At 40.0% G+C, this 21,918-nt stretch overlaps 1 protein-coding gene across 3 annotated transcripts in view; it reads right to left on the reverse strand.

Annotated features, from left to right (window-relative positions):
* The window catches only part of Plcb1 (phospholipase C beta 1), a 661,556-nt gene that overhangs the window by 156,025 nt on the left and 483,613 nt on the right, over positions 1-21,918 (reverse strand). For all 3 annotated transcript variants that reach the window (XM_070006762.1, XM_070006761.1, XM_070006760.1), the window contains exons 12-18: positions 18,855-18,937; positions 13,925-14,009; positions 11,354-11,531; positions 7,572-7,639; positions 5,890-5,986; positions 2,136-2,220; positions 109-233 (exon numbers count right to left, since the gene is read on the reverse strand). In XM_070006762.1, coding sequence (XP_069862863.1) covers positions 109-233; positions 2,136-2,220; positions 5,890-5,986; positions 7,572-7,639; positions 11,354-11,531; positions 13,925-14,009; positions 18,855-18,937 — 721 coding nt within the window. The remainder of the gene's footprint in view (positions 1-108; positions 234-2,135; positions 2,221-5,889; positions 5,987-7,571; positions 7,640-11,353; positions 11,532-13,924; positions 14,010-18,854; positions 18,938-21,918) is intronic.

The following is a 21,918-nucleotide window of genomic DNA, read 5'->3' on the forward strand; positions in this document are numbered from 1 at the left end:
CTTCAAATATGACAGAATTTCCTCGGCTGCTTACACAGGAAAGGGTTTTGGACACCTGGGAATATAACTTGGAAGCAGAATGAAAAGAAGCATGGCGATGCTACTTACCCACTGTCTGGAAATTCAGAGCAACCATCTGACAGCCGGCATTCCAGAAGAGCTGAGGCATATAGTTGGATGAATCCACGCGTGTGCCTTTTGGGTATATCCTGCTGAGCTGCATTTTGTTATATCTGGACCATCATGTTAAGTAGTGAATACAATTATAAAAATATCTAGTTTAAGTCCTTATCTTTCTCCATTGCAGAAATGAAGTGGTCATAACATATCCACATGGAATTTATGGATAAAATATGCCAAAGACTGTCTGAACCAATAACAAATGTGTTTGCTCTTCTAATAAAAGCAGATCATCACCTTGACAGAGTCTTGTGGGTGAAAAGTAAAAGGGCAGCAAAAATAGCTGAGTGGAATTCAGCGGAATAAGCTTAATAATTATGGGCACAGAAGGATATTGAAGCGCATTGAGTCATGTGAGAAGATGGTACTGTGTGCACTGTCTTTCAAAGAAGCAGCTAAGAGTTCAGCTATACATAGCTGGTACTGGGGCTTGAACTCAGAGCCTCAGGTTTTTGCCTGGCCTTTTTGCTTAAGGCTGGCACTCTACCACTTGAGCCACACCTTCACTTCTGGCTTTTTGCTGGTTAATTGCTGATAAGAGTCTCACAGATTTTCCTGCCCAAGCTGGCAGGATCAAATCATGATCCTCAAATCTCTTTCTCCTGCATAGCTAGGATTACAGGTATAAACCACCAGCCCCTTGGCTGCATTGCCATTCTTGAAATACTGCTCCTTGCTCTTTTCCTTAACTGGCAATGGTATTTGCCAAGACTGGTAGTCTATGTGATTGATAATGAGATAAATAAAGCACAGAGGCTTATAATTGTGCCTTAGCTTTGAATATGACTGACAGTTGTGAAGTTAGATAAAGGTCAGCTAAGGCTCTGAGCCAAGTGCTTAGGATCCGAGGCTTGACTCTGAAACGTGTTTACTAATGATCTTGGTAAAGTAAGTCTGACTTTTTGTATTGCAGGTTTCTTACTAATAAAGTCAATTTAATAATTTGTACATCGCAGGATTATCATGAGAATTAAGTGGGATGAAATGTGGCTTTTTACAGTAGGACTTGCTTCATCAAATTGAATACTTCCATATGGTTAGCATTAATTTTATGGAAAAAATTAAAAGCTCATTTGATTCTGTTTTGTTTCATGAATAATAATGATAGTAAAAAGGTTGTATGAACAATGCTGTTGTTTTATATATATATATATACATATATTATAACAACATATATATATATAACAACAGCATTGTTCATACAATATATGTTGTAAACATATGTATATATATATATATATATATATATATATATAAATGATCATTATTATCATCATCATTCAACTTTCTTTTTTTTGCTGGTCATGGGGCCTGAACTCTGGACCTGGGTGCTGTCCCTCAGCTCTTCAACTCAAGACTAGCGCTCTACCACTTGAGCCACAGGGCCACTTCTTGCTTTTTCTACTTATACGGTGCTGAGGAATTGAACCCAGGGCCTCAAGTATGCAAGGCAAGCACTGGATCACGGAGCCACCTTCCCAGCCACTCAATTTTTTTAAATTGGATGAGTATTACATTCATGTGATCAAAATTATTGGTATAGACACACATTATCTATATATTATCTATATAGACACACATTATCTATATATATCTACATATATTCTATATGCATAAAGTACATAGCCTTGGCTTAACATATATTATACCTAATACAAACAGGAAATAGTAACAGTATTTCTGTTTGGAGGAATTAGCAAGGGACTCAGCTTGATGGTATGAAAGAACAGAATCCTGTGTGCTTGGGCTTTCTCTACTCTAAGCATAGCTGGCCTTCCCATGGGGCAGGCTAGGTCTCCTCAGCATTGAGTGTGAGACCTGGGACCATTCCTCATTTTTGGACTATAGACATGAGCCGATTGATACACCTTCCCCCTTACCAAATGAACAAACAATCGAGTAGCACACGACTTCAGAGGTGCTGTTTCCGAAGATACTCGTCAAATCAAGGATACTCGACAAATTCCACCGGAGACTTGGTGAGCTGTTCCAGCCCTTTGGTTTCCACAAAGGAAGACATTTCAAAGCTTTTGTTTCTTTCTGAGGTCAACAACAATAAAAAAGAGAAGATGAGAAGTAAAATTCACCATGATAACCCCTGTGTTTCTATATCTCATACCTTTACAAAAAGCATATATCTGATAGTTTTATAACATAAAAGAGGTAGGTGATAGTCAATGAAGTTGAAGCAAATTGAATGCAGACATAACTTTCATATTCTATCTTTTTTTCCAGTGACTACCATCTGTGACAACAGTTAAGTCTTGATCATTGTCTTGACTAATATTTATGAATTGGTGTCACAGCCTTGTGGTTGTGCAACTTAGGGGTAAGAATGAGTTTTAGATGAACCCAGTGTGGAAATAAAAATGGATTTTTCCAAAGAGCCAGGGACCTTGTAAGATCGTTTGTTCTCAATCCATCCAGATTGGTTTCTTTACTAACAAATGATACCACAGGACCATTTGTGCTAGTGCTGAGTATGTTATTCATGTGTACATTGTCACCTTTTCTTACTTTCCTAACAGCTAATGTGGCCTCAGAATTAAGACATTTACAGTAAAAAGACCCTTGGGAGTTTTCCAGATTTGGGCAGGGTGTGTGTGTGTGTGTGTGTGTGTGTGTGTGTGTGTGTGTGTGTGTGTGTGTGTGTGTGTGTGTGTGTGTGTGTGTGTGTGTGTGTGTGTGTGTGTGTGTGTGTGTGTGATTTTCATATCAGGAAATAAGGACAGAGAAGGGTATATGTTGCTGATCTCAACCTTCTTAAACTACAAAAGTGCTTTAAAAAGAAAGAAAGGAAAAAACCACACACAAAAAGAATATAAGCCTCCAATAAAAGTGAAGGGAGCAGCTGGGTGCTGGTGGCTCATTGTGTGTAATCCTAGGAACTCAGGAGGCTAAGATCTGGGGATCCTGGTTCAAAGCCAACTCAGGCAATAAAGTCTGCAAGACTCTTATCTCCAATAAACTACTTAGAAAAAGCAGAAAGTGGTGCTGTGGCACAAGTGGTATAACATTAGCCTTGAGCACAAGGAAGCTCAGAGATAGAGCACAGACACTGAGTTCAAGCCCCAGGACCAGAAAAGAAAAAGAGAGAGAGGGGGGGGGGACAGAGGGAGGGAGGGACAGAGGGAGGGAGGGAGGGAGGGAGGGAGGGAGGGAGGGAGGGAGGGAAAGAAAGAAAGAAAGAAAGAAAGAAAGAAAGAAAGAAAGAAAGAAAGAAAGAAAGAAAGAAAGAAAGAAGGGAGGGAGGGAGGGAGGGAGGGAGGGAGGGAGGGAGGGAGGGAGGGAAAAGAAAAGGTGGGGAGATGGGTACTAGTGGCTCAGGCCTGTAATCCCAGCTACTCAAGAGGCTGAGACCTGAGGAACGTGGGTTGAAGCCAGCCCAGGTAAGAAACTCCATGAGAGTCTTACCTCCAATTAACCAACAGAAAACTGGAAGTAGTGCTGTGGGTCACAGTGGTAGTATACTAGGTTTGAGCCCAAAAGCTCAGGGACAGTGCCTAGGCCTTGAGTTCAAGCTACACAACTGACAGAAAAAGAAAGACAGAAAGGAAGAAAGACAGAAAGAAAGGAAGACAGAAAGATAGGAAGAAAGAAAGAAGGAAAGAGAGAAAGAGAAAGAAAGAAAGAAGAAAGAAAGAAAGAAAGAAAGAAAGAAAGAAAGAAAGAAAGAAAGAAAGAAAGAAAGAAAGAAAGAAAGAGAAAGAAAGAAAGTGAGGGGGCAAAAACGGTTTCAGTTCAGATAGACGGAGAGTCAAACAACTCTACTCTCTACCCCACGGGACATCCACAGTGGTGCCCAGCATTCAGAAGCAAGTCCTACAGAGGTTAGACAGCTCAAAGATTTTAAAACCAAGTGACCTTTGAAAATTGCTCCCTTTTTAATCTCCTTTCTTTCAAAATCAAAACCTCATTCCTTGCCTAAATGCCAGATTCCATTTTTAGCCATCTCCTGCCTTCTCCAGTGTACTCTCAAGTTCTTTTATTTTGGTTCATCATAAATCCACTTTCACATGAGTATTTTAAACATGGCTGCTAGTGACAGTACAGTGAGCACAGGATGGGTAGTTTATAAGATATCCCCACCCTCACGTTCCTAAGGAAGCTAATAACAAGGATACAACCCCAGAAGAAAGGCATTTCTAAATCTGGCTGATGTCATCTGTAGGTGCTACAGATCTGTCCCTTCTCACACTTGGCTTTGTTGAGGCTATTTTAACTAGTGAATTAGGAAAACTTATTTCATAACCCATGAAAGTTAAAATAATATAAAGGTCACCATTTTAGGTTATTGAACACCATAGTAATAGTTATGACAATATTAAGAAATGATGAAATTCCAGGCACCAGTGGCTCATGCCTGTCATCCTAGATACTCAGGAGGCTGAGATCTGAGGATCAAGGTTCAAAGCCAGCCTGGGCAGAAAGTCTGTGAGACTCTAATCTTCAAGTAATCACCAGAAAACCGGTGGTACTGTGGCTCAATTGGTAGAGCACCTGACTTGAGCTGAAGAGCTCAGGGACAACACCCAGGCCCAGAGTTCAAGCCCCATGAGTGACAAAAAAAAAAAAAAAAAAGAAAAGAAATGCTAAAATGTTCCATATGAACTGTGCTGAAAGCCAAGTTCCTGTGGCTATTAGATACTGAATGTCACTAAGTTAAGACTCTGGTCAAATGATGCAACTATCAGCCAGCCTGTTGTGTAGGAATTTGGGCCGAAGTCTATCCATAAAGCTATCTTTTTGCAGAGGCTGCTGCACTTAAGCAAAATTTCAGTTTTAGTGAGTACATCTTCACAGGCCTGTACTGTAAGGAAACATTTGCTCCACTGTTAGTATCTTACACTTCATGCAGATATGCGGGGGGAACTTTCATAAAAGTCTCTGTTCTTTATGTGCAGGGAAGACGATACTTTTTGCACTCAGTATGGATGTGTTGTTGGATGAAGAGATGTGATGGGAAATCTGTTATATGATCTCTCAAATGAGTTGCATAAATGGAATCTGGGCAAATTGGTTTGATGTCAAGTTATTGGGATCATCCAGTTTTCTATCTGCCTTCTGTGGAATGGGTGTTTGTTCTAATCAGTTACATAATGGGTGAATTACATTATGTTCCAGTTGTACAAAAGTGAATACAAAACTCTCAGTCAGTTTCATGTTAGTTTAATATAGCTAAGTATAAAATAACTAGTTTAAGATAACTATGTTTGGTTTGTAATTTCATTAACTACTTCAGAGACGAATCATGAGATACTTTCTCGAGTGATTGTACTATATATTAAATACATACACGATATCAATATATCAGAAGTTGTAGGTATATATATTTGTATTTAGGTGCATAAATATATAAGTATATACATTTATGTTTGTAATACATTATATAATATGTTTATATATACATGTAGGTGTATACATATATATACAAAAACATATATATATATATATATATATATAATCAAGATACTCAGATCCTGCATATATTTAAGACTTCACTAGGACAGCATAATTCTATTAAAAGTCACATGCTCTTATCTATTTACCTTGTATTTACAATTTGCTTTATACTACATTAGGAACTGTTTTTTAAGGTTTTTATTGTGAAAATACTGTACAGAGGGGTTACAGTTACATGAGCAAGGAAATGAGTACATTTCCTATCAATCATTGTTACCTGCTCCTTTCCCTCCAGAGAACACTTACTTTTTGAAATTTCAAATGATTCAAACTTGACTGGCTGAATATAGTTCACCAGGTTAGACATCTCCTCTGTGGCCATGGCCTCACTCCCAGCGGTGCCCTGGAAGCAGGAATGAAAGATAAACCCTGTCCAGAGACAACCTTGTGGTACTAAGGGGTTACTTCCCCCAGAGAAATGGTCTCATGACTGGAGAGAGGAGAAAATCACCCCCCTCCCCTCTGGACAGGATGATTGCTATGAGAAAGGCATGATGGGAGATAAGACACAGCATTCAGGCTGATCATCCCTTAGTGGAAGGTTTGGGATCAGACAGGATTCAAATGTCAGATTCGCAAATATTTGCATCTGTGGAATGAGATACCTTGGAGGGGACCCGTGTCTTATCAGAAGATTCACTTGTACTTCACAGGTATCTTATACACAGCTTTATGGTAATTTTATATAATATCTAAAAATAATTTGGTGCTTAAAGCCAAGTTGGACAGGATAGAATTTCTCACTGGTGGCATTCTACTGATCACAACAATTTTGGATAGGGGGGTATTTCTCAGAAGTTCAGACTCAAAGTGGAATTTTTCAGTCTTTAGTCAGTCACTTGACAAAAGTGAAGGATGGTAGGAGGCAGTGTAGTTGGGGTTGGAGGGAGATCTGGGAGCCACATATGACCTTGGGTCAGAATCTGCATTTTAATAATGCAAGGAAACTAAAGTTTGGGATGAGACTTGATTGCTGTCTTCCCTACCAGGGAGTGTTCATGTAATGTCTGAGGTGAGGAGACTGGACACTGAATGTATAGTAAGGCCATGCTGTGGGTGGCCACTGAATTAACTTAATAGCTGTCAATAAGAAAAATAGAAGGTTAACTCGTTGGGAGTGGGTGGGGGTGGCCTAGAAACTGCTTTTCTGACTGTTTTTTCCCTCTCAGTTCCAGTGTATCTGCTAGACAAGGAGTGGTTGAATAGCCTAGGGTTAATAGATCAGGTTCTGTACCCAGACCATCTGATTTTAAATGTCAAGGCCAATTAGCTAGATGTTGTGCAATCTTGGACAAGTGACTTAGCTGCTCTCTGCTTGAGTTTACTCATTTGTAAAATTAGAAATTAGAAATCAGTTCTTATGGCATATAGGGGTTGTTGTGACAAGGAAATGAGTTTCATTTATGAGCAAAAGGTCTCAGCACAGTTCCTGGCACCTAATAAAAGCTCATGGTGCTTTTGCTGGTATTGACTACTATAGATTAATTCCACAGAATCTGTGATAATAAGGAAGTAATGCAGCAGTATAGCCACAGGTCAGATCTCCAAGAATAATCAGGTTTTTTTTTTTTTCTCAGTTTTAAGAAGAAAATCATTTGACCCGCCTCTGACAGGTTATCTAGCTTCAGTGCAGTTAGTATTTTTGAGACGACAATGTGACTTGAGATGCTTGAACATTTACCAATAGGTACCAGTGACCCATTTCTCCAAACTCTGTATCTCCCAGAATTTGGATCCTTTGGCAATTTGTTAAATTGCCTCAAGATAAATAAATAAATAAATAAGACATCTCCCTCCCCCCACCAAATGTTATGCATTTACTCTTTTCGCCACTAGATGGCAAAAGGGACCAAGAAATAGATTCAAGAAGCTCAAATGGCTGGGACAGCCTGTGACCCTCCCTGGAACAAGGAGCCCTAGTTACCTACCTCATCCATGGAAGATTTTTTACAATCATCATCATCATCGTCATCATCACTCTCTGTATCAGCTTCCCCTGTAAAAGTTTAATGAAAGAGCCTGGCGTCAGTATTTGCAAGTTCAGAGCACTTTTATGAGCCTATTACCAAAATCTGATTAGGGAGTTCCTTGGAAATGGGACTTTCTGTTCACTTTAAAATTATTTTCCTCCAGGACTGAAATGTTAAGAGTTATAGATAAGGACGCTGACATTGTGCACAGGTTTCTCTCCCTCTCCCCTACATTTGCTTTGTGAATAAAAAGTTCACACATTCCCAGGTTCGGTTTAAAGATGCTTTGTGTGTGTGTGTGTGTGTGTGTGTGTGTGTGTGTGTGTGTGTGTGTGTGTGTGTGTGTGTGTGTGTGTGTGTGTGTGTGTGTGTTGCAAATGAGTGGCATTTTATACACATGGCTTCCTGCAACACAGGTCTTATCTAGGTTCTATTTTGATCTCTTCATTCCATGTCCAGCATTAAGCTTTATGACTGTCATGGAATCGATCCACTATCCCTTGGTCAAGTTTCTTCCTTCGAAGCCTTGGCTCTTCCAAGCGATGGATATGACATGTGTTGCTCATGTTATCTCTAAACAATGCACATGTCTTGGAAAAGGTGGCATTCTGCTAAAGGGAAAAACTAAGACAGATGAATGCTTCAAAATTATTGTACTTGAACATCAGACTCTGATCAATGCTCGAACGTGAGACAATATAGTCATTAATGAATTGGTTTTTCTCTCCCTGTCCTTCTTCCTCGAGGCTCTAGTGACTATTTTTGCTATATGAAATGCCAACACTAATGTGAAATATTTCATCCTTCTGTACATATGGGCTTCAGTCAAATGCAGTAAAATTAATTAATATTAATATAAAAATAATTTCAAATAAAAGGAAAGGTAAGGTTAACTTCGAATTCACAGGCTGAAGTACCATAATATGGCCAGAAGAGGGCAATAAGAGCTCAACAATGAAGCCACTTCATTACTCCACCCTAGCTCCAACCTGCTCCAAAGTCTAGCCTTCTGGGAGTTATCAGTGGGACTCTATATAAATTAAATCTACATAAGTCTATATATTAAATCTAGATAAATAACTCCTGCCCACAGGACTGCCTTACAAGGGGCTCAGAAATGTTTGCAAAAATGTTGAACAAAAACAGTGAGAGATGAATTTGTGAATTATCTTTAGGAGGAAAGATTTCTGGGACCAATAAGAATTATTCATGGCTTGTTTATTAAAGACACTTTATGTTGCCAATATTGTAACAATGTAATTGATCCTGTTTTGACTAAAAATGTATCTTACTATATTAGAGACATTGTTTTGGACATTACTTATTTTTTTAATATTCTAAATTTTGCCTCTAAGTTGTTATTTTATCTTTGAATCAGAGGGGAAAGTATTTTTTTCTTTTATATCCACATTCATGGGCTTTAAGACCTCACTTTTTTGTTGTTTGTTTGTTCAAGACTGGCTCTGTTCCACTTGAGACACCTCTCCATTTCCTGCTTCTTGCTGGTTAATTGGAAATAAGCATCTCACATTTTTCTGCCTACACTGGCCTCAAACCCTAACTCTCAGATCTTGGCCTCATGAGTCACTAGGATTACAGGTATGAGCTACTGGTGCCAGGATTTTAAAAATTCTTTTAATCAAGTAAATTGAAAAGTACTTGCTGAGGCCTCTACAAAGGAACTCATGGGACATGATAGGACGTCAATCATTTCCAATATCCAGTCGGATCATTCTTTGGCTTATCTATAAGAGCAAAGATCTATTTTTCAGTCACATTTAAAAAATTGATACATAGTTATACATATGTATGGAGTTCTCTTGTAAGTCTTGTGAAAAATTTTGAAGGAAACGTCAAATTATATTTAAAAAACAAACCCAAATCTTTTTCTTGACCCTATTTCTTTAAGACTAGTGTTCTGACTACAGGCTGAATCCTAAATGAGGTACTTGGCCATCAGATACTATGATAAGACTCTGATCCATTGCATGGCCTTCAAATAACATTAACTCCCAATATGGCAAATGTCTGTAAACTAAATGATAAATTAGCAGCATCCTTCATTCGAAGACTTAGCTACATATGAAAATGTCCAAACGTTTCCATGGAAATAAATAAGGATTGCACAATGGATGGTGGGTTTGCTTAGGAAAACTACGGGAATTGCTGACAGATTGCTGCTGCTTGTTCTGGGTGTGACGCAATCGCGTTCACTGCCCGCACACATCGTTATTTGTGTTGAAGCATTACAGTTCACAAGAGGGGAGAGATGGCTGCTAGCAAGAAACACAGAGGGTCAACCCGGAAATCTTCCTCTCGCTTTTGCCCAGGATTTCCCCCGTGCTACGGCAGACATACAAAGTGAATTTGTTGTGGCATTTTCACCTAAGACCATAAAATAAAACAAAACATAAAAACAAAATCAAGCAGCCACATAAAAGGGATGACTTGGTTTGCTAGCTGGTAGTGGAAGGACAGAAAATATGAGGAAATCAGTGGTCTCTCATAAAAATCTTTTCAGCAAGAGTAGTCTTACTACAAAATGAAAGTTTCCAAAAAGCTAGCCAGAATGGTGTGACAAAATGTTGGAAATGCACATTCCACAGGAACAAAACCAAACCCTTTCAGAGAGTTATATGTGTTGATAACGATGTGAATCAAGCAATGGGCAAGTGACACAGAAAAGCAGAAGAAACCATCAATCAGATGGTTTGATGTATAGCTCAGTGGTAGAGTACTTGCTTTACAAGCAGGAGGCTCTGGGTTTGGTACCCAGCATTACCTCTCACAAAAGTGTTGGCTGACCAAATGTGTACCTCAATGTTTAAGTTGCTTTAAAAACGGTGCTGGACACTTAAAGGTAGCTCACACCTTTAATCCTAAGTACACAGGATATTGAGAATTGAGGATGGCAGTTTGAAGCCAGCCTAGAGTCTGTGAGACCCTTATCTCCAATTAAGCACCAGAGCCATATATTTTGAAAGAGCAAGAAGAAGTGTCACCTAGTAGCTTTGGTAGATAATTTAGTAGATAATTTTGCCATGCCACAATTTCTTTTGCAAAAGCTCTTATAAAGCACAGAGAATTGAGATGCCCAGATCTTTGTCCATGAGCTTGCTTTCTCAGTAAGATTAGGACCCTCAGTCCTGCTGCTAAGGTTTCTCATGAAGACAAACTCATACAGTAACTCCAGAAATTATTTGGCTTACGTGGAAGCCATACTAATGTACTCTCCCACATATTCATGTCTCGTGTAACCAAAAGAACTTTGCCAATGAGGTTCAGGACCTGGAGATGGGAAATTCTCCCTGGATAGCTGGGTGGGTCTGAGGGAATGATGGGAAATTTTAAAGCACAGTGCATTCCCCAGTGCTGGTCAGAAGGTCATGTGACTTCAGACGGAGGAGTAGTGAAATGTTGCCTTTGAAGCAGGAGGGATCTGAGAGCCAAGGAATGTGGGTGGCTTCTAGAAGCTGGAAAAACAAGGAAACACATTTTTTTTTTCCTGTAGAGTTCCCAGGAAGGTACACCGAGCCAGTGACACTTTGTGGGTCACTCAGGAGAGGCCTATAGACTTTTGGACCTATAGAACTGGGGGGTGGGAAAGAAATCTGTCAAGTCAGCAAGAGAAAACCAGTGCCACTTAAAACGGTGCCCAGCCAGGTATGTGTCATTCTGAACGAGTTTCAAGGCAGCAAATCTCAGAATCCACATATGACACCAGCCCACCAGCCCCTCACCGGCTCCTGGCGATGAGGGCTCAAACACGCTCGAGGAATCACTGCACGTGTTGGAGGCCTGCTCCGACAGCTTCTTCTTGCCGCTGCCTTCTGAGGACTTGTGAGATTTCTTCTTGTTTTTTACCAAAATTTTGTACATTAAATCCATCGGGCTTGGAAGAGGAACTCCGGATTCCAGCTAAAAAAAAAGAAAAGCACAGTCTTTAAAAATCCTGCTCCTTCCTTTCAGATGCCCTTCACCCTCTCCCTCAGCCCAACTTGAGATTCCAGGACTTTCTAGATTATTCTTTAACACCTTCAACACAGCCCATGAGACTATCCTAAGTGTGTTCTGCAGGTAGGCTGGTTCATAATGATATCCCCACCCCTCTCCCCCAACTTTTTACTGGGCTGTAATTTTCCATTAAAAAAAAAACTATATATTGGATGTATAAAATCTGAACTTTCATGAGGTTTTTATTTTCTTTTTTCCCTTACTGGATGATATAAATCCAACCATTGTGATATAGAGTAGGAAAGAAAATCCAGGCCTGGTGTGAATGTTCAAAGGCCTGAAATCAGGTATGTGTCAGGAAGAATTGATAAAGTGGAGCTGGAGTTACTGGCAACACCTTATAGATGTAGCTTAAACCAGCTGAGTCCCATCTTGTACAAGGTGACTGCACTGCATGCCTCCTTGGCATCACAGAGATGGATCTGGTGGTTTTGGATTTCTTTCTAGCTCTGAGATTCAAGCTGCCATATTAGGTTGGCCTTATTCTACTGTTTCATGCTTGCCCATCTAATGGGAAAAATCAATTTCCCAAGAGAGGGTGGTTATAAGATATGGTATCAGTGAGCAAGGGTATAAGCCACAGGATAGATTTATTTTTAGAAAGTCTATTGAACTCCTGTAAGCCAGACTTCATTCTTTGCTTGCAGTGAGTCTAGGGACGGGTATGAACTCACTTAAAGTTGTACAGAGATTGGGCTAAAAGGTCCACAAGGCAATAGGCTACTTGAGGACATGTCTGCTGTTTTCCTTCCTAAAGCAGGGATTTGATGGTTAGCAGTTTGGGGTCCTTTGGCTCCAATCAGATAGAAATCATGATTAGGCTGAGTTGTTGACAATCCTAGGCCCTTGAATGCCCAAGACCTTCTGACTGGACTGGCAGAACCATAGGCTTAGAGCTCTACGCTCTGAGAGTGAAGAGTCTATTGTTCCAGGAATCTTATGACTCCTGTCACTCACGTTGGAGGTATGTTGCTCCGCACTTTAACTACCAGTGTCCCTGACACTTGGAGGCCTTGGCTTTCCAAAGGCAGTGAGTAGAGTAGCAGCAGCAAGCAGAGCTTGCTAGTGTCAAATTTCTGAGCAGGCCCCTGGTATTTGTAATTCTAACTCTTAAGGTGGGTAATGTTATAGTTCTTGGGCCCGGGATTCTTGAATTTTGGTGTTAGGCTTGGCAGCTCCCTAGAGCTCTTCCAGAAACTCGGGTCCACAGTTTCTCATCATTTGCTCTTCACAGCCTTTACTGTCTTCTGCTTCTTGCCTCTTCTAATCTCTAATCATTCAGTGCCAGTCTTCAGCCATTCTCTCCAACATAATACAACTGCTAGTCTTGCTTTCACCACCAGTGCTGCCAGTACTACTGGTCTGCTGCCATTTCTTCTTCATGTCACCAGCTCATTCTGCTCTACTAATGATGACAATGAAAAACAGGGAAGAAAGTCCACTCCACTGGAGAGAAGCCTTTAATTGGCCTAGTATTACATGTCAGGGGGCAGCATTGGAGGGCATTTCCCAGTTGGCTCAAAACAGTGAGTTCAACAGTCTTCATACATAGCCACAAAGGGTTGTGCCAAGAGCGTTTCCACCAATCATGGCACAGTCCTTCATGCAAATGAAGGATTGCGGGTGTACCAATCACAGGCCTTCTTCTAGCCCACTCAGGGAAGTGCTTCCCATTCTAGCCTGAATGAAAATAGCCACTGGAGTTCACCAAGGCTCTCATGAAAAATATGAGGGGTAAGCTGCTTGAAGCAGCTATGTTTGGAATGGTTCTTCTGAAGCTGGGGTTACGTGTTGGCAGTGAGTAGCTGTAGTTATAGTGTAGCTTTCTCAAGGCATCCTCAGAGTGTCAAAAGCAGCTGGATTGCCATGTGGGGATCCACCCAGCCTCCAAAGAGGGCCTGTTCAGCTGACAGTCCTCAAGAGTCAGCTAGCTATCAAAAATGGTCTACCACCCACCCTACTGGGAAATCAAGTCACTCTGGTCACCAACATCTTAGCTTATTTAAAGGGAAATTAACTTTCAAAGAGATGCTTACAATAAAGACCTCTCATTCACATGAACAATATTTCACAGTACTTAACAGTGCTCTAACTTCACTAAATACCCTTGTGGAGAATTTGGGTCATTTTTTTTTCTGTCTCATGACCCTAGAAAGTCTAAGTTCTACCTCAAAGGTGCATGCAAAGGTAAATACAAGTAGGCAGCAGACAGCAGGGTGCCGAGAAGAGACTCAGAAAGGAAGCAAGGCTCCCGAATCCCAGATTTTCCTTCAAGGGCAAGCATTAGAACTTCTTACTGGGTATTTTTCCAGTGGCTCCATGAGAAGGGCGTCCCCAAAGATCAGTCGGCAGTATTCTGCCATCTTGGCTTGCTGCTTTGGGCTACGGAAGAACAAGAACAAAAGACATCATGCAAAGAGGTCATCCCCTGTCCTGCCACTCAGGACCAGTTTCTATCATTTTATCCCCTGGTTCTGACTTAGGTGAGTTTAGGTAACACATCCAGTATAGGTGGACAATGACAGTTCTGCCAGTGTGAGCCTGAGGAGAAGACGAGGGATGGATTATCTCTAGATGGATTCCTCATTGGACACTTTCTCTTGGTTTCATTTTTGATACTAAGTCAGCTGGATGACAATTGCAGGGGGGACTTTTTTAATGGATTTAGGCCAATTTTTATGTGGAATTTATCAGACTGACAGCTGAAAAGTGATACAAGGAGGAGGGAGAAGAGGGTGGTGAACTATCAGTAAAGAGAGAGAGAGAACCATTTGAGGTTCTACATTTGAGTAGAGTGAGCTTGTGGAGGAGTTTTGCAGGATGAATGAAAACAGAAGGCCCTTTAGGGGGAAAGGTATTTGCCTGTAATGTGTGTGTGTGTGTGTGTGTGTGTGTGTGTGTGTGTGTGTGTGTCTGTTTAGAGAGACTGCAGGTATGCACTACCATGTCCAGCTTGTCTGCAAGTCTTTGGCACAAAAGAGTGAAGCTGAGGAAGTGTCAGTCTGAGAAAGCCACCAACAGGAGTGTGTTGTTCTTTGAGCTGAGCTCCGGGTTCTCTGAACTGCTCTGGATTGATAAAGCAAGGATGATCCTAACTGTTCCTGGAATGGGACAAAGAACGTTGAAAATCATGAAAGGAAGTGATAAATGCGATGCTTTTGAAAGGCAATCTGAGCAGGGCTTGTGTAAGATGATCTCAACAGCTGAAAGATCCCACGAGCAGGCGTGGGTCATCTTAAGTGGGTGTGGTCTGCCAGGTGATCCCCAAATCAGGATCTAAGAAGGATGGAAATGAGACCATGTTTATTACTCAGTGCCACTAAAGGAACACCTGAGTCCTTAATGCAGAAAAGCGTGATAGTCCAGTCCCTTGGTTCACAGAAGGAATGCTCTGGAACCTGCATTCTAAACAAGACTATGGGTAATTCAGATGGAGATCATCAATAGACCACAGTGTTTGGCTCTCACACTGCATGCAGGTCCTCAGAGACCTGAGTAAAAGGCAGGTTTACACACAGAATCCAGGAGTAAGGCCCAAATGGCTGCATTTCCAAAAGCTTCCCACCAGGAATGCAGAGGCTGCTGCGTGGTCTGAGGACCACCCTCTGCAGAGCAGGGAATCTATGTCTGAGATGTGGAGAGGAAAATGTAGGTGTCTAATAAAAAAAGAGAACAATACTTCTTAGTAATCAGGCTATTCAGACTCTCAGAAAATCCATATGCCCACCTGCAAAGAGAGCAAACCAAATGAGAAAAGTCAGGGGAAAACAAAGTGACTGTAATTGCAGGTCAGAACTATAGAAATCAAAGGCATTAACACTGCAATTAGCCAAAAGAAAGAAAAAAAATCCTTCAAGATTTTAGAACATCAGATCAGCTACCATGGAAATAACGTGAATTCACAAATATATTTTGAGCTTCCAGCCAACATGGCTGTTTCTAAACCTATGAAAAATACATGGAATGAATAAACATTTAGCCAGTGGTCAGTTTTGCTGACAAGTAAAAATAAATCAACTTCATGTATAGAGGAAGTGTCTGTAACCCATGGGAATTAAAGACTTTGGCCCAAAATCTTACAGTTGTTTGTGGCCAAATCAGGGCTAACGGCTCCTTTACCTAAATTCAGTGTCAGATTCTCCCTACGAAAGTATTCACTCACAGATTACGTGAAATATCAGAGAAAATTGGACATAAAACTTTTCCTTTTTTTCCCCTCTTCTGTTGCTGCTTCTGGGGCTTGAACTCAGGGCTAGGAAGCTCTCCATGAACTTTTTGCTCTCTACCACTTGAACCACAGCTTCTTTTCAGGCTCTTTTTTATTTTGGCAGTTAATGGGAGATAAGAGTCCCACAGGCTTTCCTGCTCGGGCTGGTTTTGAACTGTGATATTTGGATCTCAGTCTCCTGTGTAGTTAGGGTTACAGGTGTGAGCCACTGGCACCCCATGGGGCATTTTTTGTTAACCTAAAGAATCTCAATTTCTAGAAATAATTCAGAGGTGGAGAAGGTCAAGAGTCTGCATTTGAAGTGTTTTCTGTGGGCATGGAAGTGGGAAGCAGCAGGTGAGGAGGTGGAAAGCAGTGAATGGCAGAAAATCCTTTGTCATTCATGGAGAGGTAATTTCAAATATCTGGAGTAAAATCATAAACAAAACTGTACAATCCAGTAGATTTATTACAGTTCTCTCTCCCTTCCTTCCCCCTTTTTCTCCCCCCCCCCCGTGTGATTTTGGAGATATGGGTTGAATTAGTGGAAACCAGATTTTTGAATCTGACATTTCATAGAAACAACACAGAGGAGATGACAATGTTTCACCAGGAAGGGCAAGCCAGCTTCCTATGTTTTAAGATTATGTTTCTCATCACAGGGATGAGAAGGTTTTGAGGTTCTATGTATATTGATGTGAAAGAAAGGACTGAGATGTGAAGAATGAGCTCTGTCTCACAGGTTGAAAACTAGTAAAGATAACCCACAAGTTAAGAGAAGAAGTCTACTACTGTGGTAGACTTTTCTGTGGGTAAGTGACACCTTTCCCAGGAAAGACTTGTACCTGAGCAATTTTGATATCTGGAACTGAAGGACAGAGGAAATACAGGGCAAAATTGTCTTCACACAAGTTAATTCTTTAGGCTTTGGCTGTCATTAAATTATTTCAGTGGTTTGGAAGGCTATTTTCCTATCTGCTTTTATATGTTTGAATTATTATAGACTTTTAATAGCTATTTTTATATACCCAGAAAGGGCAGAATCCTAGCCCTACAATATGTTTTGCTTTTGTGCATGACTGTGGATTTTTGCTACTTTGCAATGCTCACTTTTTGACGTCTACATGATTGATATGAAAACTGTCAAAAAAATATCCCGTGGTTGAGGGTCACAAGTCATATAAGTGTGGATATATATGGGCAGGTGCCTTATTGATGATCTGGTCATCATAACGTCACGTTTAGAGGCTTCTGATACTTCAGTTTGGGTTTAGGAGATGGTGTTGGTTCAGGGCAGAGGTTCTGAAGCCAGGCTAGCTGGGTTTGAATCCCACTCTGTCATATTTTAGCTGTATCACCTCAGTGAGTTACATATGCACATTGGGATTCAGTTTCTCCCTCTATAAAAAGGGACAGTAATAATGGTTATCCTGAGCAGCATGCTGGTTTGTGGGAAGGGTTGCATAAGCTCAAATATCTGGCAGATCTGCTATGCACAAAAATAATTGGTCAATACATGTTAGGATTTTGCTGGTGGTAGTAGCCATTGATACTTTTCTGTCTACCTCAAGGTTGAATTCACTGTAGCAGGTGATGACAATTCAGAATACAGCCACAGTTTTCCATTTGGTGTAATTCAACTAGAAATATTCCTTTAATAAAATAATGATGCTGGATCCTCTTACTTTAAACAAAAATGAATGAACCACACATTGATACTGGACACTACCATGCCTGCAAGAAAAGTGTAAAGCATTGTTTGAACCCAATGACAATCAGATGGATAGAAATTCAAAAGAGCTCCAATAAAGTCACTTGCAGATAAGAGTTGTTGCAGTAAATGTGGTATTTAATGCAGCCTCTAAAAGAAGTGTTCCTTTCTGTAAGAAGATAAACAGCATTGGGACAGGATAAATTGCATTCTCTTCCACTGACCTCAGAACTGTTAGAAAGAACCTGTGTGCCAAATGATTACATCATTCATTGGATAAATGGCCCATAATGAAATAGCATCAAGAATGAACTGTGAAGTGTAACAGGATTTCCAGGGAGCAAGCTAGAAATACAGATAAAATATTTGATCTGTGCTTCTTTAAAATTTAGTATATATATATTTTAAATTTACTAAATGGATGGCAGAATGTGTGGCAAAGTTAGACAAAGAAAATCAGTGAACAGGGAAAGACTCTCCGTAGGAAGGGGAAAAAGAGGAATTTCTGAGCCAAAATAGGGTGTTTTGAGGTGAGAAATGGTGGTGGGATCTTGAGAAGAAAAAGTGGTTTCCCATGTGCTCATACAGCGATGATGGCTCCTGGTGTATTCATTGACTAAAGCTTTACTTCCATCAACCGGCTTTCACTGTAGATAACAATTGTTTCTGGGGGTATCTGATATAGTGAGTATCTGATAATCTGATATACACATTTAAGATCTAAATGTGTCTCCTGCTGTTACTTTGCGATTGACATGAATATAAATAGTCTGTCCGTACTATCTTTGCTTTGTGTGGCTCAACAGTAAATGTAGGCTAGTTTGGGGCAGGCAAGCATTTACTAATAAGGGGAAAACAATGGAAAGTTGGATGGACCATTTGATGGAGTTCTATGGAAGAACTTCAGAAGAGAACTTCAGCTTTCTCTCTACCACCACAGGCATAAAGAGCATAGCAAACGTGACTGTTAATTTTTATGCAATAGAAGAAACGAATGAAGGAAGGTAATAAAAGAGGCCGGGTGCATTCCAGATCTGTCACAGAGATATATGTTATGTACGAAAATACGTTCCATTATCATGTAAAAAGACGTCCTTATTTTACAAGTCATAAGATGGTATGAAAATAAATCCCACAAATCCAATGAACTATGTGAGTACTGTCAAGATTTAAATGAAGATAAAATCATGCTACTACTTGTTACAGTATGTGGTAGAAGAATACCACTAGTGATTCTCCAATCTGATGAACAATTTTTAAAATGATTTCTTTGAGAAAGGACTCCTCCGTGAATGTCTGGAATACTTACGAATCAACGTGGTTTTCAAATGACAGGAGAATGGGAAAAGGTGAAGTCTTAAATGCACACTCAGCAATAGCTTCGATCACTTCCTGAAAACGAGAACACACACATATTCAATATCAGAGAGGGTTTTTTTGCCTTTTGTTTTTTGTCGGTCATGATGCTTGAACTCTTGGCCTGGGTGCTGTCCCTGAGCTCTTCAGCTCCAGACAAGCACTGTACCATTTCAGCCACAGCACCACTTTCAGTTTTCTGGTGGTTTTTAATTGAAGATAAGAGTTTCACAGACTTTCTTGCCAGGCTGTCTTTGAACTGTGATCTTCAGATGTCAGCCTTCTGAGTAGCTAGGATTATAGGCATGAGCCACTGGTGCCTGGCTTTTTTTTTTTTAATGTACAGTTTTTTGTTTGTTTGTTTGTTTTTACATTTAGAGTCTAAGGCCATTAGCAAGGTGGGTTTTATTTGCTTGTTGGTTTGTTTGCTTTGGTGGTGCTGGGGAAAAAACCGAGGGTCTCATGCATGAATGTTCTACCACTGAGCTACACTTCTACCCACATAGTGGATGCTTTAAGTCATAGAATGGTTCCAAGTGGCCTAAAATGGTGCCAAGGAGTTGTGAGGACCACTACAGTATACAGTTTCTGACTCTGGATTCCAACCAGGTAAATAGGGGAAAAATGGCTGAATTTTGGTGGAAAGGGAGATGCAGTTGTAAAGAAGGAAGGTTCTTATGTTGGGTGAAGTGACATACATTTCTATTCACAGTATGAGGAGGCTGAGGTAGGTTGAGTTTGAGGCTTGCTTGGAATACATAGTGAGATTCTGCTCCAAAACAAACTAACTAACTAAATGAAGATGAGGCAGAGGAGAAGGAAGAAGACAGGATTCCTCTCTTTATTCATCATACCCTCTATTCTTACAATGAAAGAAATCTAATACATTCTAAAATTAGGGACAATATGAGGAGGCAAAAATTTCATCCATCATTTCTCCTTGTAATCCAGATCACTGTTAGCATTTTCTCATATTTACTTCTACTCTGTTTTTGATATATTTTGTGACTTAAAATTAATTGCAGTTCATTCTCCATTGGTGTTTTTAAAGTTGTTTTTAAAATATAACTGAGATGTGTTTCAGACATTTGGAGTATTTAATTCAATCGTTTTAGAATATTCACACTGTTGTTCAAGCATCATGCCAATCTAACATAATTTTGGCACCCCAACAACGTCTGTAAAACAGAAGTCACTTTTCTTCCCCCAACTCTATCCCAAGAAATTATACTTTGGCAAACACTAAATTAATGTATGTCTTCAGAGATTTTCCTGTTCCAAATATGTTGCCCTCTTGATTAGCTTACTTGTTTACAACTGGCATTTTACCTCTTAAGTCATACCTCAAGTTTTACATGTTGCTGGTTAATTGGAAATGGAGTCTCACAAACACTTCTACCTGGCTTTGAACCACAATCCTCCAAGTCTCATCCCCCTGAATAACTAAGATCATAGAGATGAGCCATCAGTGCCCAGCTCCAAGCGTTCTTTCAATATAAAATATATAAAATAAATGCAACCATGTAATATATAATGTATTTCAGTACTTCCTTCTTCCATCTCAATTTTTTAATAAATATATTTCAGGGCTCAGTGACAGAGAGCTTGCCTGTCATGCTCTATCTCCTGAGTTCTGACCCCAGAACTGAAAAAAAAAAAGTGTATTCTTTAAGCTTCAATAAGTACATAAAACCTTAGAAAACCAGAAGCATATTTGCTTTAACCATTTCTCAACTGATAGAAATGCAAGTACTTTTCTACACATGGATTCTCAGAATGGGAATTTATTAAATGGAAGAATATGAACCTTGTCATAATCTCCCGCAGGTAGCCAAATTAGTTTTCATTTTACAATGCTTAGGCTATTACATGAAGGACTGGACTGTCATGCCTGTTCCCTGGCTGGTGTGCATTATTTCTCAAAATAGTTTTATCATTTATCTGATGTTGAGATCCAATCTTGTTTTTTGTTCAATTAGAACATCATGCATACTATTTAGGTTTCACATTCCCATACACGGGTGTTTAGCTGCATACCTTCTTTGCACACTCTCTATAAACAGGAATATCTGCTCTCATTCCTCATGCCTGGCCTTCTTCTACTCCCTTCTCTACCTTTCCTGTACAATACATAGCTTTCTTTACAGCTATGCTATTAAGCTATTTTACTTGTCCCAGAGTATAAATAAGGCTTTCTAATTCTGTACCACATTTGCATACATCCTCTAAGAAGAGTCTGCATGAGAAGCATGGCTCTTACTGTTCCTTAGAAGTGAACTCACAGATTGCCTTTCACACATAATCAGTTTAAACTTTTATGCATGCCAAGTCCATCAAAATAAGTGCACTATAAATAGAAAGGGACACTAAAATGTGAAGTTCTTTATTTCATTTATTTGCACACAGGCTATGGGTTCAAATAGACTGATGTTTCACTCTTAAGACTTACAAACTGTGTGACCTTGAGAAAAATCTCCCCAGGCCTCTACACCTGGGCTATCTGATCTGTAGTGATAAGCTACCTCCCACAGGTCCAAAGGGAGGATAAAGGAGCCAGAGGTGAAGAAGTGATTTCTTTTTTTTTTATTTTTTATTTGTGAACATACTGTACAGAGGGGTTACAATTACATGGGCAGGATAATGCATACATTGAAGAAGTGATTTCTTGTTGGGCTGTGTTGACCTGCACTATCTTGTGGAATGGATATTTATTTATACTGACTCTAAGAGGTGCTCATTATTATCTCTACATTTCTGATAAGAACTTGGGTGTGGATTGATAAGGCAGCTTTCCCAAGATCTTATAGCCTATAGATGGGGGAGCCTATACTTGAACCAAGGAACAAATGGGAATATTCAACTTCAACTTCAGAACAACACCCTTGCCTTCTCCTCCATTTTCCCATCTCTTTCCTCTTCCTAAAATAACATTTAGCAAATATTTCAAACCATTTGAATGGAGAAGACCTTTTCTGAATTTCATCAAATAATGTTAGGTGGGAGGTACAGAACACTCC

The sequence above is a fragment of the Dipodomys merriami genome, unplaced genomic scaffold (genome assembly GCF_024711535.1).
Source record: "Dipodomys merriami isolate MVZ:Mamm:240054 unplaced genomic scaffold, mDipMer1.0.p SCAF_7, whole genome shotgun sequence".
Taxonomy (NCBI): Eukaryota; Metazoa; Chordata; class Mammalia; order Rodentia; family Heteromyidae; genus Dipodomys; species Dipodomys merriami.